Genomic DNA, 14,294 nt, shown 5'->3' on the forward strand with positions numbered 1-14,294 from the left:
AGATCTGCTATTTTCAGAAAGGCTTGTCTTTTAATTATACTGGATCTCTTCTCCACTAGTCCCACCCTAACATTTTAATCTAGTTTTTCTTTTTTGACGAAATTATCAATATATTTTGTCTTAGTTATAGACGTCATCATAACTTAGTTTTTATTTAGTTTTCATCATTGAAAAAAGGTAGTCGATGTTGTTTTCGTTTTTTTTTATCTGAGACATTTATTGTGAATGATTATATTGCTATATTTTCATAGTAATCATTCTGCAGGTTAGATATCAGCCTAAAGACCTGTATGTATGTCTGTATGTATGTATGTATTAATTAATGGTTTTCCATGTTGTTTTGATCTATAGGCATACAAAGCTGCCATGCAGACCCAGTGGAGTTGGATACTTCAGCTCTGCTACTGTGTAGAGCAGCATCTCAAACAGAACTCTGCCTATTTTGAGGTGAGGCTATGCTTAATTTATACATACTGTAGTTGCATGGCAGTGTCACAGATCTACCAGCTCACAATGTGTCACATCACAACCCGTTGCAAGCTTGTAGACCTTCTATTTTCAGCATGCAGCTGTAGCAAGTTTAAAGCAGGCTTTACTACTATTGCTTGATTTTATAGCACAAAGTCTCCTCAGTTGAATGCAGCATCTTATCTGGCGATGCTTTTGCTCCATGTAGTTTTTCAACGATGCCAAAGAGTCCACGGATTACCTGAAGAGCCTCCAGGAAGCCATTCAGAGAAAGTACAGCTGTGACCGAACGAGCAGCTTACACAAGCTGGAAGATCACATGCAGGAATCCATGGTAAGAACACATTTTAAGCTTGTAGATCTGCTATTTTCAAAAAGAAGATTTGAAAACGTGTGAAATATGCACAATGAGTACTTTCTACTTTTGGTGCATTAACTACATTTTGATGCCAATACTTTAGTATGTTTACCTAAGTAAATGTTGAATTCCTGACTTTTACTAGTAGTATTTCTACATTGCAGTATTGACACTTAACTTAAGAAAAACAAAACAAAGTTGACAGGAATGAAATGTGTGTGACTCACAACTTTTCTGTCCCCTAGGATGAGAAAGAGCAGCTTCTTCAGTACCGCAGCACGGTAGCTGGGCTGGTGGGCCGAGCCAAAAGCATTGTGCAGCTCAGGCCCAGGAATCCAGACAACACAGTGAGGTCATCCATTCCTGTCAAAGCCATCTGCGATTACCGCCAGATAGAGGTATTATGTTGGCCATTGTTTATGTTGTTTAATGTTTAATGTGAGTATGAATGGTGTGGACTGTGGACACAGAAATTATGCAATATTACTATTTACCGGTAGTGGTCTAAGTTTCTCCAAAATAAAATATTCATGGGGAGAAAAAATTCTAATATTTCTTTATTCACATTACTGAAAGCATGGAATAGGGACCACATGCAATATCCTTCGTAAGTCCACCTGTGGTCCTCTGATCACCAGTAGAAACCCTGGGCCCCTGCTCTATAGCAATGCATTGCTATTGAATTACAGATCTATTTAACGCAATTTTTTGCTGGTCCGTGGCTCAAATGCCGGACAACTCATGGACCTTGATAGGAATAGGGTTGAAAACCACTGGGTTAAATGAACACTGGGTTTATATGGTGCCACTCTGCCAGATAACCATCTACAAGGACGACGAGTGCGTGCTGGCCAGTAACTCTCACCGCGCCAAGTGGAAGGTGATCAGCCCAGGAGGAAACGAAGCCATGGTACCATCAGTCTGTTTCACCGTGCCACCCCACAACAAGGAGGCTGTGGATTTGGCCAGCAGGTAAGCTTTTCTTTCTTTTTTTTCTTTTTTTTTTTACAAATTATTTTACAAAACGATTTTTGAAAATAACAGATTTATAAGCTTGTAGATCTACTATATAAAAAAGAAGCTGTTCAACTATGACATGCCCAAAATCCGGACACCTGGGTTAATGTGGTTAATAAATACATAACCGATCTGTATGGTAGAGTAGTATATTACTATATATATTACTAGTACATCTACAGTGTAGTGGTTGGAGGTAGTTGGAGGTGCTCTCCCTGCTCTTCCATTGAGAAATGTTGTAGACCCTTGTTCTCGGTACGACACCTACTGGTTGACAAGTAGTACTGCCACGAGCTCATAACTGCAATATCTCTCCAGGCATTGAGTGCTGGAACCTGGGCTCCAATGTACAGTATGTTGTATTGGCTTGACATTAGTTAATGTTAATTAATTATTTTGTCCTAATAGTCGTGTCCATGTTAAAAAATGTTCATACATAAAAAAAGTTGAAATAGCAGATCAACACGCGTTGTAAGCTTGTAGATCAGCTATTTTTGAAAATAATTTAAAGTATAAAATGTATAAGAAATGCTGGTAATTTCTTGGTATATTTCAGTTATTTGTACTGTATTGTATTACGAAGCCTAATTTTATTTATTTATTTTCATAATGTTCCAATTTCTGACGCCAAAAACAATTAAATCACACTACTTTTTTGCTTTTTCCTGCAGAATTGAGCAGCTGTACCAGAACGTGTTGGCGCTGTGGCATCACTCCCACATCAACATGAAGAGCGTGGTCTCCTGGCACAACCTCACGGCCGACATCCGAGCCATCCGCAACTGGAACGTGTCCTCGGTGCGTCTGAACATTTCTGTTACTGTCTCTGTCGTCATCGTCGGGAGTTTTAATACGACGTTAATTAATAAGCATTATCAGTTAAAATGAGACGTAATTCAATTATATTTTATGGGTGTCCCCACCAGATAACAAAATATAATTTCACTATAATTCAAATGGAAAAAAGAAAACACTAACGCTAAATTAAGTGTAACGTATTGCCATTTAAGTGTCCCCATTTGAAATGTGGGTCCGTGGCCTAATGAAATTCAGCGTGGTAAGGTTTGAACACATACTGTAGCTGATTCATATTGCATGTCGGATGCAAAGTGACACGTTTCTCTGATCCGTGCAGATCAAGACGATGTTACCCGGCGAGCATCAGCAGGTCCTGAGCAACCTGCAGTTGCACTTCGAAGATTTCCTGGAAGACAGCGAGGAGTCTGAGGTGTTCACCGTGGCCGACCGTGCACAGCTGGAGAGAGAGGTCACCGCCTGCAAAGAGTATTACGAGGAGCTACTGAGGTCGGCTGAAAGAGGCAAGGCTTCCATGACTGTACCAACAGGGGGTGTTGGTGTACGTCGTAGAACACCACACCTCGAGGGAAACGCGTGGCTCTATAAGCCTATTATGTGTAAAGTTAATGCTTTGTCTTTAACTGTGCTTTTTGAACTGGATTAAGAACAGTCTCAAGAGCTGTTGTTTAGCGCAATGATTCTCAAAGCTTTTAATGACCCCACACAGTTTGGTATGCATTAGACCATGGAACGGGCCCATTTGGGTCCTACCTATAATCCCTACTTTGAGATTGAGAACCATTGGTTTAGTCACTTTAGTGTGCCGCTTGGGCAAGAAAAAAGTAAATAATGTGAGACTGTTGGTTACATTAGTAGTGTTTTAACATCTATTAGTACTTCAGAACAGTTGCTATTTTCCAAACTTGGCTCGTGTTCCATAATGAATAACTGTTTAAATTTGTTTTTAATTATTATTATTACAAAACGTTTTCAAAAAACATTTCCCCCAGAAAAGCAACCATTAAAACAAATTAAATATTTTTTTTCAGTAGTTTCATGATAAAATAAAAGAAAGAATATCAGAAAATCCAATGTTTACGTAGTAGTGAAAATCCATCTACAATCGAGAGACATCAAATTTCTCTTTTGGGCCACAAACTAAAATGTTTGGGAACCACTGCTCCAGATGACACATTAAAACTAAACAGGAGCAGTGTATCATAATAGTTTTCCCTATTTGTGTTGTTTTTTGGTTTTAAACAGAGGAGCATGAGGAATCTGTGTACAATCGCTACATCTCGGAAATACGCAACTTCCGAATGCATCTGGAGGCCCATGAGGAACATCTGATCCGAGAGATCAGAACTCCACTGGACAGAGATGACCTGGAGCAGAGCCTGCAGCGCATCACAGAGCACCAGGTACAGCATGCATCTAACACACAGCATCACAGAGCACCAGGTACAGCATGCATCTAACACACAGCATCACAGAGCACCAGGTACAGCATGCATCTAACACACAGCATCACAGAGCACCAGGTACAGCATGTGTCTAACACACACAGCATCACAGAGCACCAGGTACAGCATGCGTCAACACACACAGCATCACAGAGCACCAGGTACAGCATGTGTCTAACACACAGCATCACAGAGCACCAGGTACAGCATGCGTCTAACATGCAGCATCACAGAGCACCAGGTACAGCATGCCTCTAACACACAGCATCACAGAGCACCAGGTACAGCATGTGTCTAACACACACAGCATCACAGAGCACCAGGTACAGCATGCGTCTAACACACAGCATCACAGAGCACCAGGTACAGCATGCGTCTAACATACAGCATCACAGAGCACCAGGTACAGCATGCGTCAACACACACAGCATCACAGAGCACCAGGTACAGCATGCGTCTAACACACAGCATCACAGAGCACCAGGTACAGCATGTGTCTAACACACACAGCATCACAGAGCACCAGGTACAGCATGCATCTAACACACAGCATCACAGAGCACCAGGTACAGCATGTGTCTAACATACACAGCATCACAGAGCACCAGGTACAGCATGCATCTAACACACAGCATCACAGAGCACCAGGTACAGCATGTGTCTAACACACACAGCATCACAGAGCACCAGGTACAGCATGCGTCTAACACACAGCATCACAGAGCACCAGGTACAGCATGCGTCTAACATGCAGCATCACAGAGCACCAGGTACAGCATGCGTCTAACACACAGCATCACAGAGCACCAGGTACAGCATGTGTCTAACACACACAGCATCACAGAGCACCAGGTACAGCATGCCTCTAACATACAGCATCACAGAGCACCAGGTACAGCATGTGTCTAACACACACAGCATCACAGAGCACCAGGTACAGCATGCGTCTAACATGCAGCATCACAGAGCACCAGGTACAGCATGCGTCTAACATGCAGCATCACAGAGCACCAGGTACAGCATGCGTCTAACATGCAGCATCACAGAGCACCAGGTACAGCATGCCTCTAACATACAGCATCACAGAGCACCAGGTACAGCATGCGTCTAACACACAGCATTGCTACACATTGTGAGCTTGGAAATCGGCTATTTTCAAATTGCCGAAATATATATAGAGCTGAATGTGTTTTTGTAATTAAAATCTACAAAGTAACTAGTAACTAAAGTTTTCAAATAAATATAGTGAAGTAAAAGTACAATATTTAGATCTGAGATATATTGGAGTAGAAGTAAAAGTAAATACTAATGAGTAAAGTACAAATGCCTCAACATTTTATTTAAGTACTTGAGTAAATGTACTTAGTTACGTTCCACCACTGATCATGATTATTATTATTATTAATCCTCATGCTTGCAGAAGAAGACAGCAGAGCTAAACCAGCTGAAAGAAGACCTTGAGGCCATGAAGGAAAAGTGTGAGCTGTTCCTCAGACAGGCGTCAGCGTCTCCGTCAGTCCCAACCCTGTCATCTGAGCTCAATGTCCTCACCCAGAGCATGAGCCAAGTCCACTCCATGTCAACCATCTACATGGACAAGTAAGACGGGCCTTCTCTATCGTCTAGAACTGAATGCTACAGTAGCATAACACAGAACGATTACTTGGCAATGAGAAGTGTATCCGAATGAAGTTTTGTCTTTGGTCCAGGTTGAAGGTTGTGAGTTTAGTGGTAACGCACAGCCAGAGGGCAGAAGGTCTACTTAAAATCTTCGAATCCAAACTCTATGAGGAAGATGACATGAACTCGGACCTGAAGTCCATCGACACAATCATTTGCACGCTCAAGGTAGTGAAACACAGTTTCGAACACCATAATGCTTCAGTGATTTAGTTTTTCAAGACCTTACTCAAAATAATATTTTGTGGTGAATATGTTTTTTTATTTATTTTTATAGCAATGGCGGAAAGAGATTGATGAGAACCGAGAAGTGTTCCATGACATGGAGGATGAGTTGCAGAAAGCGAGCACCATCAGCGATCGCATGTTTAAGGCCCACAACGAGCGTGACTTTGACCTTGACTGGCACAAGGAGAAGGCTGATCAACTGAGTGAGAGGTGGCACAACGTTCACTCTCAGATTGACAGCAGGTTTGTTGCTTTTGATCAGACCAGGCTCTCCTGCAAATCGTGGGTGAGCCTTAAACCCCATATGATTGGAGCATGGTTGAGTGCCTCAGGGTTCTATGCTAGTGTATTTTCTGTTTTCTGTTATTATCGGTAAAGCTTTTGCAGAAAATCATGTCGCATTGTGAATTTATCTGCTATTTTCTGCGAAAGCTTTGCCCACAATACGGATGCTGGGGTTTAAGTGGTTTTAATGACACTCAAACATAACTCTGCAATTAACGTTTTAATTTGATTTCAGGCTTCGTGATTTGGAAGGCATCAGCAAGAATCTGAAATACTACAAGGATTCTTACTGTAGTCTGGACGAATGGGTTCGAGAAATGGAATCAGCTCAACTGAAGGCCCAAGAGAACAAACCCGAGGACAGCAAGGCACTCTCTGAGCTCCTGAACCAACAGAAGGTAGGACCACTTGTTGTATAGTCGTTAGATATGTGTTTCTAGATGTTGTATTGTGTGAGGAGACGTCTTTGGAACAAGATATCATGTCATCAACTTTATTTGATCTGGCTTAGTAACACAAATGAAAATATATGTAACTTTGTCTTTATGCACATCCATTTTGTTGGCAGGTGATGTTGAATTGTCTGGCATTTCAAAACTATAACTGACCGTGAATCATTTAAAATGTGTTTTTCAGGTTCTTGTGGCTGAAATTGAACAAAAACAGAGCAGAATTGAAGAATGCCAAAAGTACTCTGAGCAGTACTCATCTGCTGTCAAAGTAAGCTGATTTCTACATTAAATCTACAGTATTTTATGGTAAATTAACCGTTCTCAGACGGGAATCTGCAGTATTCCCGTATAAGCATTTGTATAGGCTTCAGATAATGATTATACCTAAATCCCGTTTCACAATTTAGGATTACGAGCTTCAGCTGATGACCTACAGAGCGATGGTTGACTCCCAACACAAATCTCCACTCAAGAAGCGGAGGATGCAGAATACTTCTGATGCCATCCAACAAGAGGTGAACCATGACATGTTATATGGAGCTTTAAAGCAGTAGTCCAGGTGTTCTCGGGGCTAAACAAAGTATTTCTTGTTTCATTTTACCACAGTTTATGGATCTTCGAACCCGCTACACTGCTCTGGTAACCCTGATGACACAGTATGTGAAGTTTGCCAGTGAAACGTTGAAAAGAACCGAAGATGAGGAGGTAAGGCTTTCATATTTTAAATTGCTTAAATGGATTTATATAATCTGAAGGAAAAATATTCCTTAATGACCATTCTGGTGTCAATTTTATACATGTCTACTCTCAACTTTGGCCCGATATTTAACATAAACATAAATCATTTTTCTAGATTGATAATATCATATTGTGTTTTGGTCCCCATTCAATCTGACATTCATGTTGTAATGGTCTTTTTGATCGTTAAGAGGACTATCACTGTTGAGCAGGATTTTAATATGCCTGGGATAGAAATGATTCCTTTCAACATTTTACAGTTTATCTTGAAGAGACATTTAAAAGCACTGTAATGTTTAGCCAACATTGACTCAGTAATTCAAGTAAGTTCAGTAATGTTCCAATAATTATGGAGAAATACACAATATACATTAAATCCGAAAATTATGCCATTTACGGACAAATGGCCCATTTATGTTGAATATATGGCCATAATTGTGATAGACAGTGTCATGTGTTGATGTTATGACTGTAGTATAATGTTGACTATTTGAGTTATTTGTTGGATTTTTGTATGGGTTCTTGATCTGTGGTGTCCATGTTTTCAAACACTTTTGTTATTTTCTTTATGTAACATATTCTGCCTTCTTTGTAAGGAACATGCATGTAGTTTACATGTACATGCACTGTTATATAAATCTTTAATTATTGTTATTATTTCTTTTGTGGTTGGGATTGGTTGAGGGAGAGTAAACCCAATAAAACTTCACTTTAACTTTATACTCATATAAAGTTAAAGTATTTCAGTATTTCTTAAGGAATGCCTGGCGCTAAATCGTTCATACTAGTTACTTTTTTACAGAGATTAGATGGAGATCAACAACATTATGTCCAGTTTAAAAGGTTGCAAACATAGTGGCTCAGTTTGTCTATAGGGGAAAAACAGCAGATATCGTATAACAAGATTGAGTTTAGTTTTATGTTTCATCATTTTGTGTCAATATTGACGGTAAGGCACAACCAACTTTGCTGAGTCATTTGGTTTATTCTGAAGAATCAACTTGGGCAATGAACTGCCGCATTGATTAATCTACAGATTAACACGTTTGCCCAGATCTTGTAAGAAAAGTAAAAGGGAGATACTTTACTGGTTTAAAAGCCTTTAAAAGCACTAAAATGCAATGAATACAATGCAAACAAATGAGTTTTTCATAGAAATGCATGAAAAGTCCTTGTTTCCTTGATGCATACTTGAAGTCTCTTTGTGACCCTCAGTGCTACTTGGGTTATATTTTCCCTTTCTATTCAGCATGAATGATGATATTTGCTTCTTTGCTTGGATGAAGCAAAGTCATGACATTCTGTATGGCGTGTGCATACAGAGTTGTTGGTTATGGTGATTTTTCCAGGGAAGATCAAGGTCTTGATCATGGCTGATACACTGATGACACTACATGCCATTTCTGTGGGAAATTGTTTATAGTCTCTCCAGGATTGTGTTTTTGATGTGATTATAGCAACCACACACACTACTATCATCATACAATAATTCTAACAATGTCTGAGTGTGAGTGTGTCACTCCCACTTCACACAGGCATTGACCATATGAATATGGAGGGTGTAACGAAGCCCTTTTTTCGATTTGACACATTAATGATTATTAATGAATTTATTAGTCAATTACAAACGCACCCGGGCGCAGTACCCCCCACGGCCACAATGGGGACAAATATCTCACAACGGGTAAGGGCTAGTTTATATAATTAGTAAAAATAATTACAGCCTTTTAATATAGTATAAAATATCACCTTTACATGTAATTGGTATTATTGAGGTAAATACACACAATAGACTGTAGACACACAACACATTATTATTGTGTGCGTGTGTGTGTGTGTGTGTGTGTGTGTGTGTGTGTGTGTGTGTGTGTGTGTGTGTGTGTGTGTGTGTGTGTGTGTGTGTGTGTGTGTGTGTGTGTGTGTGTGTGCACTTATTCACACACACATTCCTGGAGAGACTCACTAACAGTCCTGCAACACTTTGTGGTAAGGACACAAATATGATTGAAAAGTATATATTTTTCTCACATTTTATTTATTTCTTTTAAACATGAAAGTGGTGTTAACTCGTTGTTTTGCATTATAGAACAGAAAGGCTTTTGAAAAAGCTGAACATGTGACTTGGACAGAGACCATGCAGCTGCAAAAGGTTGCCGGAGAAAAAGAGTTTAGCCAGCTTCAGTGCCATGTACAAGAGCTAGAGGCTGAACTGGCTGAAAGGCGAGCACAGGTGGACAAGCTGGAAGGAGAAGTACAAGCACAAAAGTTGACCAATGATGATTTAACCAATCAAAAGTCTAACCTTGAAGACGAGGCTCATCAATATCTCACTGAACTAGAGTTAGCAGTGGAAGACAAAGCTGCTGTCGAGCAGGAATTAAGTAGTGCACGAGAGTTAATTCAGCAGCAGGAGGACAACTTGAAGATGATAGGTGATTATATGGAAGAGACTGAGAAGAACAATCAAACACGTAAGAACAAGCTCAAAGAGAAGGAAGGTTCTGAGGCACAGTTGCAAAACCAAGATCACTCTGTGGAAATGCATGTGGCCCAGCAGGCCCAGTCATCTGACCTAAAGGTAGTCCACAGTGAATCACAGTCCGCTGCAGTTCAAGAAAACATCAGCGTACAGCCAAGTCGAGTCGACGCTGAGAGAGATGAACTGAAGCACAAAATAGAAGAACTAACCATTCTGAAAGAAAGAGCTGAAATGGAGATCAAGACACTAAAGTCAGAGCTGAACTCTGTGGTTGTTTATAAAAATGTGGCTGAGAAGAAAGTGCAGAATTTAAAGGAACTGTTGGATGACAGCGATAATAGACTGAAGCAACTTCAGAAGGACGTGGAGACAGAAAAGAAAAATGTGAGACAAACATCAGAAAGTCTCCGACAAGGTCATTCAGACCTGAAGATCTCCATCGAACTGTTTCAAGAGCAGATAAAATCTCTCCAGAGGGACAAGACTTCATTGGAGCAGAAAACTGCTTTCCAAAACACAGAGGTTGAAGGTCTAAAGGAGCAGCTCAAGATCAGCCAAGAAACGCTACAGAAGAAGAGTTCAATAGAACAGGTGAACAGTCACAGGATTAGCAGCTTAGAGGAAGAGTTGTCCTCCAAACTGTCAGAAATAGATCAGCTGAAGTTCAAATGTAATGAACTGATGAACAAGAATGTGTTCTTGGACAACAGTATCAAGGCATTTCGGGTAACTGCTGAGTCACTGAAGATGGACAAATCATTCTCTGAACAAAAGGTCAAATCTTTAAATGATGAAATGGAGAGCTGGAAACAACAGCTTAAAAAAGTGAAAGAGGAGATCACTGTAAAGACTAAATCTGACCAAGACACTAAACACAAATGTAAAAATCTTGATGCAGATCTTCAACAAAAGGGATTATTAGTCTGTCAGTTGCAGACGCAGATAGAGGAGTTGAAAAAGATGAACATTGACATGGAGAAGACGATGAACAATATGAGAGCTCAACTCGATAAGGCAACCTTAGTAATGGGAACCCAGGATCAGCAGATACAAATTTTCAAGTCTCAGTCGGAAGGCACCAAATCGCAGGTTCGAATTATTGAAGAGGAACTGCTGAAGAAATCCCAGACCTCTCATGAGCTTCAAATTAAACTACGGGACTACAATGCAGAGGTAAAGAAAACATCTGAGCTGCAGCAGAAGAACAAAACGCTTCAGGTAAACCTCACAAATTATGAGAAAGAAATGAAGACCCTGAGAACAGAGCTTACCTCTGTGCGTTCTGAGAGGAATACAACCAACCAGAAAGTCCTGGAGCACAAAACTGAAATTAATGATTTGAACATAATTCTGAAGAAAACAAATGCAGAACTACAGAGAGAATCTGCTGAAAATCAAAACTGTCTCAATAAGTTAAAGGCATTAGAAGTCGAGGTTCAGAATTATAAGCAGAGTATTAAAGGAGTGACTGGAAGCTCGGAGAAAATAGTATCTAATCTGAAGCAGGAGTTAAATACACTTCAAAGGGACAAGAGAATAGCTGAAGAAAAACAAGCTTACTTGAAATTGGAAGTTGAAAAATTGATCACCTCTCAGAGAAGATTAAATGATGACTTAGCTAAAGAGACCCTGGAAAGAAGAAACAAAGAGTCCAGAATAACAGCGCTGGAGGCTGAGTCTTTCAAGATAAAAGTGAAAGAAAGTTTTTCTAGTTCTGAGTCTGACAGATCTTTATCAAATATGAAAGAAGAAATTACAATCGTACAGAGAGAGAGGACCAAAGCTCAAGAGAAATGTGTCTTATTGGGATCTGAAATCACAGTGTTGAAAGAAAAGCTCAACCAAGCCCAAGAGGAGGGCAAGCAGAAACAAAAAGAGAATTCAGTATTTCAGCTGAGATCCCAACAACTTGAAGAACAACTGGAGAACTGCAAGGGCATGCTTGAGGACTTGAAAAGTAAACTGGACCTTCAGAAGAAAGCCTATGAAAAACAGCTGCTGTTGGTGCAGACGGACATGGAGCAAAAGATCACACTGCAATCAAAAGAGCACTCGGCATCACCAGAGCTCACGGTGCATCAGCTGCATATTCAAATGGACAAACTACAACAAGAGAGAACGGCTCTCAGCCGTGACCTATTAAAAACCAAAACTCAAGTTGTTCAACTGGAAGATGACAAAGTCAAACATAAATCAAACGTCCGTAATCTAGAAAACCGTGAAAAGGAAAAGTTAAAGGAGGCATTAAGACTGAAAGAAATGTTGACGGAGACTGAGCAGAAATTGAGAATCAAGGAAAAGGAAGTAAAATCCCTCAATGAAAAAATGTTGATCTACATCGAAGAGGTGAAATGCTTTCAAGAGAAAGTATTGAAACTAGAGGTCACAATGAAGACCAGAGAGAAGGAGAAGGAATGCTCAAAGTGCAAGCTAATGGAGATGCCAAAAATGAAAGAGACATCAGAGGTAGGAATTACCTCAATTCAATATCATGAAGAAAAATACAATATATATACAATAATTAGTGAATACATAGGCAAATATTCTATAATTACATTACAAATAATGTTGCTATTGCTTAACATTGTTTATGCATAACATAACAATAATTATGTTATCTCATGGTTGTTCCATTGTCCTTTTTACAGATAGCAACAATGGACAAAGACAGAACAATAGAACTGAGAAGAGCAAAACAAGAAACAACAGAAAATGTTCAGAGTCAAAGCCTTCAAAAGGAAAAAACTGCCATACAACTGAACAGCTCTGCTCCTCAACGTACATCTCTTCATCAAAGACACATACAGACCTATACCGAGCAGAATGATATTGAAGATTCCATCACAAGTGAGAAAACGGATAGAAGCCATATTGCAAGATCCTCTCAGTCCAAACACATGCCTGCTAAGGTATTTCAACAAGAGGAGAGTGAGGTGAAGCAGAGTTCCACTTCGGCCTCACGAAAACTCCTACGCATCAGAACCATTATTACGAAGTTAATCACAACGAATCGGTTGGACCAAGACATTTTGCACCGCTTAGAAGAGGGTCTCATCACAGTGGAAGAGGTGCAAGCATCTATTGCTCAGTTTGTCATCAGACCGACTGCTATTGCTGGAGTGTACGTGGAGTCGAGCAAGACAAAGATGTCCTTCTTAGAAGCTGCAGAGAAAGGCCTCTTAGCAAAGACCTATGCAATTGAGTACCTGATGGCTCAGGCTGCAACGGGCGGTATTATCGACCCAGTCACTGGAGAAATGTGCTCAGTCCTAGATGCCCTGGATGCGGGCCTTGTGGACGCAGATCTGAAAGACAGACTAATGGAGTCAGAGAAAGCAGTCACTGGCTATGTCCACGGCAACAAAACACTGTCCGTTTTCCAAGCAATGGAAGAAAGGATGCTTGATAGACGCTTGGCGAGGCAGATCTTAGAGGCCCAGATAGCCACCGGAGGATTCATTGACCCTGAGGTTGGCGATAGAGTACCACTCATCACCGCCGTGGAGCACAACCTTTTCAATGACTTCACTCTACAGAGTCTCTACGATCCAGTCGGCAACCCCAAAGGCTTTCACAATCCTGACACCAGACAGAAGGCATATTACAGTGAGTTGTTGAAGTCATGTCTTTATGACACCGACGGCGGTGTCTACCTTTTCCCTTTCGGTGACAAGCATCTGTCCAGCATCTCTCCGAGAAGTTCTCATAGACTATGTGTCATCAGCAGCGTGTCTGGCGTGGAAATGTCAGCATATGAAGCATATAAAGGGAAATGCATTGACGAGAGCACCTATCTATTTCTATCTCAACAGGACAGTGAATGGCAAGAGGAGTCCATTGATGATGTTAAAGGGAGCTCACGTAGTGTGATTGTTGACCACAAAACCGGAAGGAAGCTTTGTATAGAGGCTGCTTTAAGTCAAAGGTTTCTTGAGACAACTGAACTTCTGAGCTACCGTAATGGGTTCCTCAGTATCTATGAGCTTGCAGACCTCATACTTTCGAGAATGGTTGTAGTCGAGGATGCCAACAGCCCTGTCGCAGGTCTTTGGGATGTCACCCAGAAGAAGCGCCTGTCCGTTCTTCAAGCTTTTCAGCAGAACTTTATCGATAGAAATACTGCCTTAAGGCTTCTGGAGGCCCAGGCATGCACCGGAGGCATCTGTGAGCCCGCTTCTGGGCAGAAAGTGATGATCTCAGACGCTCTAAGAAGAGGTCTGGTGGATGAGACATTTGCTGGACAGCTCCAACAGTTCGAGAAGGCGTATTTTGGCATTGTTCATCCACAGACTGCCAAGACTGTGTCTGTCACTCAGGCCATGCAGGAA

At 40.8% G+C, this 14,294-nt stretch overlaps 1 protein-coding gene across 7 annotated transcripts in view; it reads left to right on the forward strand.

Annotated features, from left to right (window-relative positions):
* Nucleotides 1–14,294, forward strand: part of LOC310865470 (dystonin-like) — a gene marked incomplete at its 5' end in the record, with an annotated part of 151,386 nt that overhangs the window by 65,531 nt on the left and 71,561 nt on the right. For all 7 annotated transcript variants that reach the window (XM_083774597.1, XM_083774598.1, XM_083774599.1 and 4 more), the window contains 14 exons: nt 352–447; nt 677–802; nt 1,072–1,224; nt 1,644–1,798; nt 2,515–2,641; nt 2,979–3,162; nt 3,905–4,062; nt 5,525–5,703; nt 5,814–5,952; nt 6,062–6,255; nt 6,533–6,695; nt 6,934–7,017; nt 7,157–7,264; nt 7,356–7,454. In XM_083774597.1, coding sequence (XP_083630723.1) covers nt 352–447; nt 677–802; nt 1,072–1,224; nt 1,644–1,798; nt 2,515–2,641; nt 2,979–3,162; nt 3,905–4,062; nt 5,525–5,703; nt 5,814–5,952; nt 6,062–6,255; nt 6,533–6,695; nt 6,934–7,017; nt 7,157–7,264; nt 7,356–7,454 — 1,965 coding nt within the window. The remainder of the gene's footprint in view (nt 1–351; nt 448–676; nt 803–1,071; nt 1,225–1,643; nt 1,799–2,514; nt 2,642–2,978; nt 3,163–3,904; nt 4,063–5,524; nt 5,704–5,813; nt 5,953–6,061; nt 6,256–6,532; nt 6,696–6,933; nt 7,018–7,156; nt 7,265–7,355; nt 7,455–14,294) is intronic.

Source organism: Protomyctophum parallelum (genome assembly GCF_964188405.1).
Source record: "Protomyctophum parallelum genome assembly, chromosome: 10".
Classification (NCBI taxonomy): domain Eukaryota; kingdom Metazoa; phylum Chordata; class Actinopteri; order Myctophiformes; family Myctophidae; genus Protomyctophum; species Protomyctophum parallelum.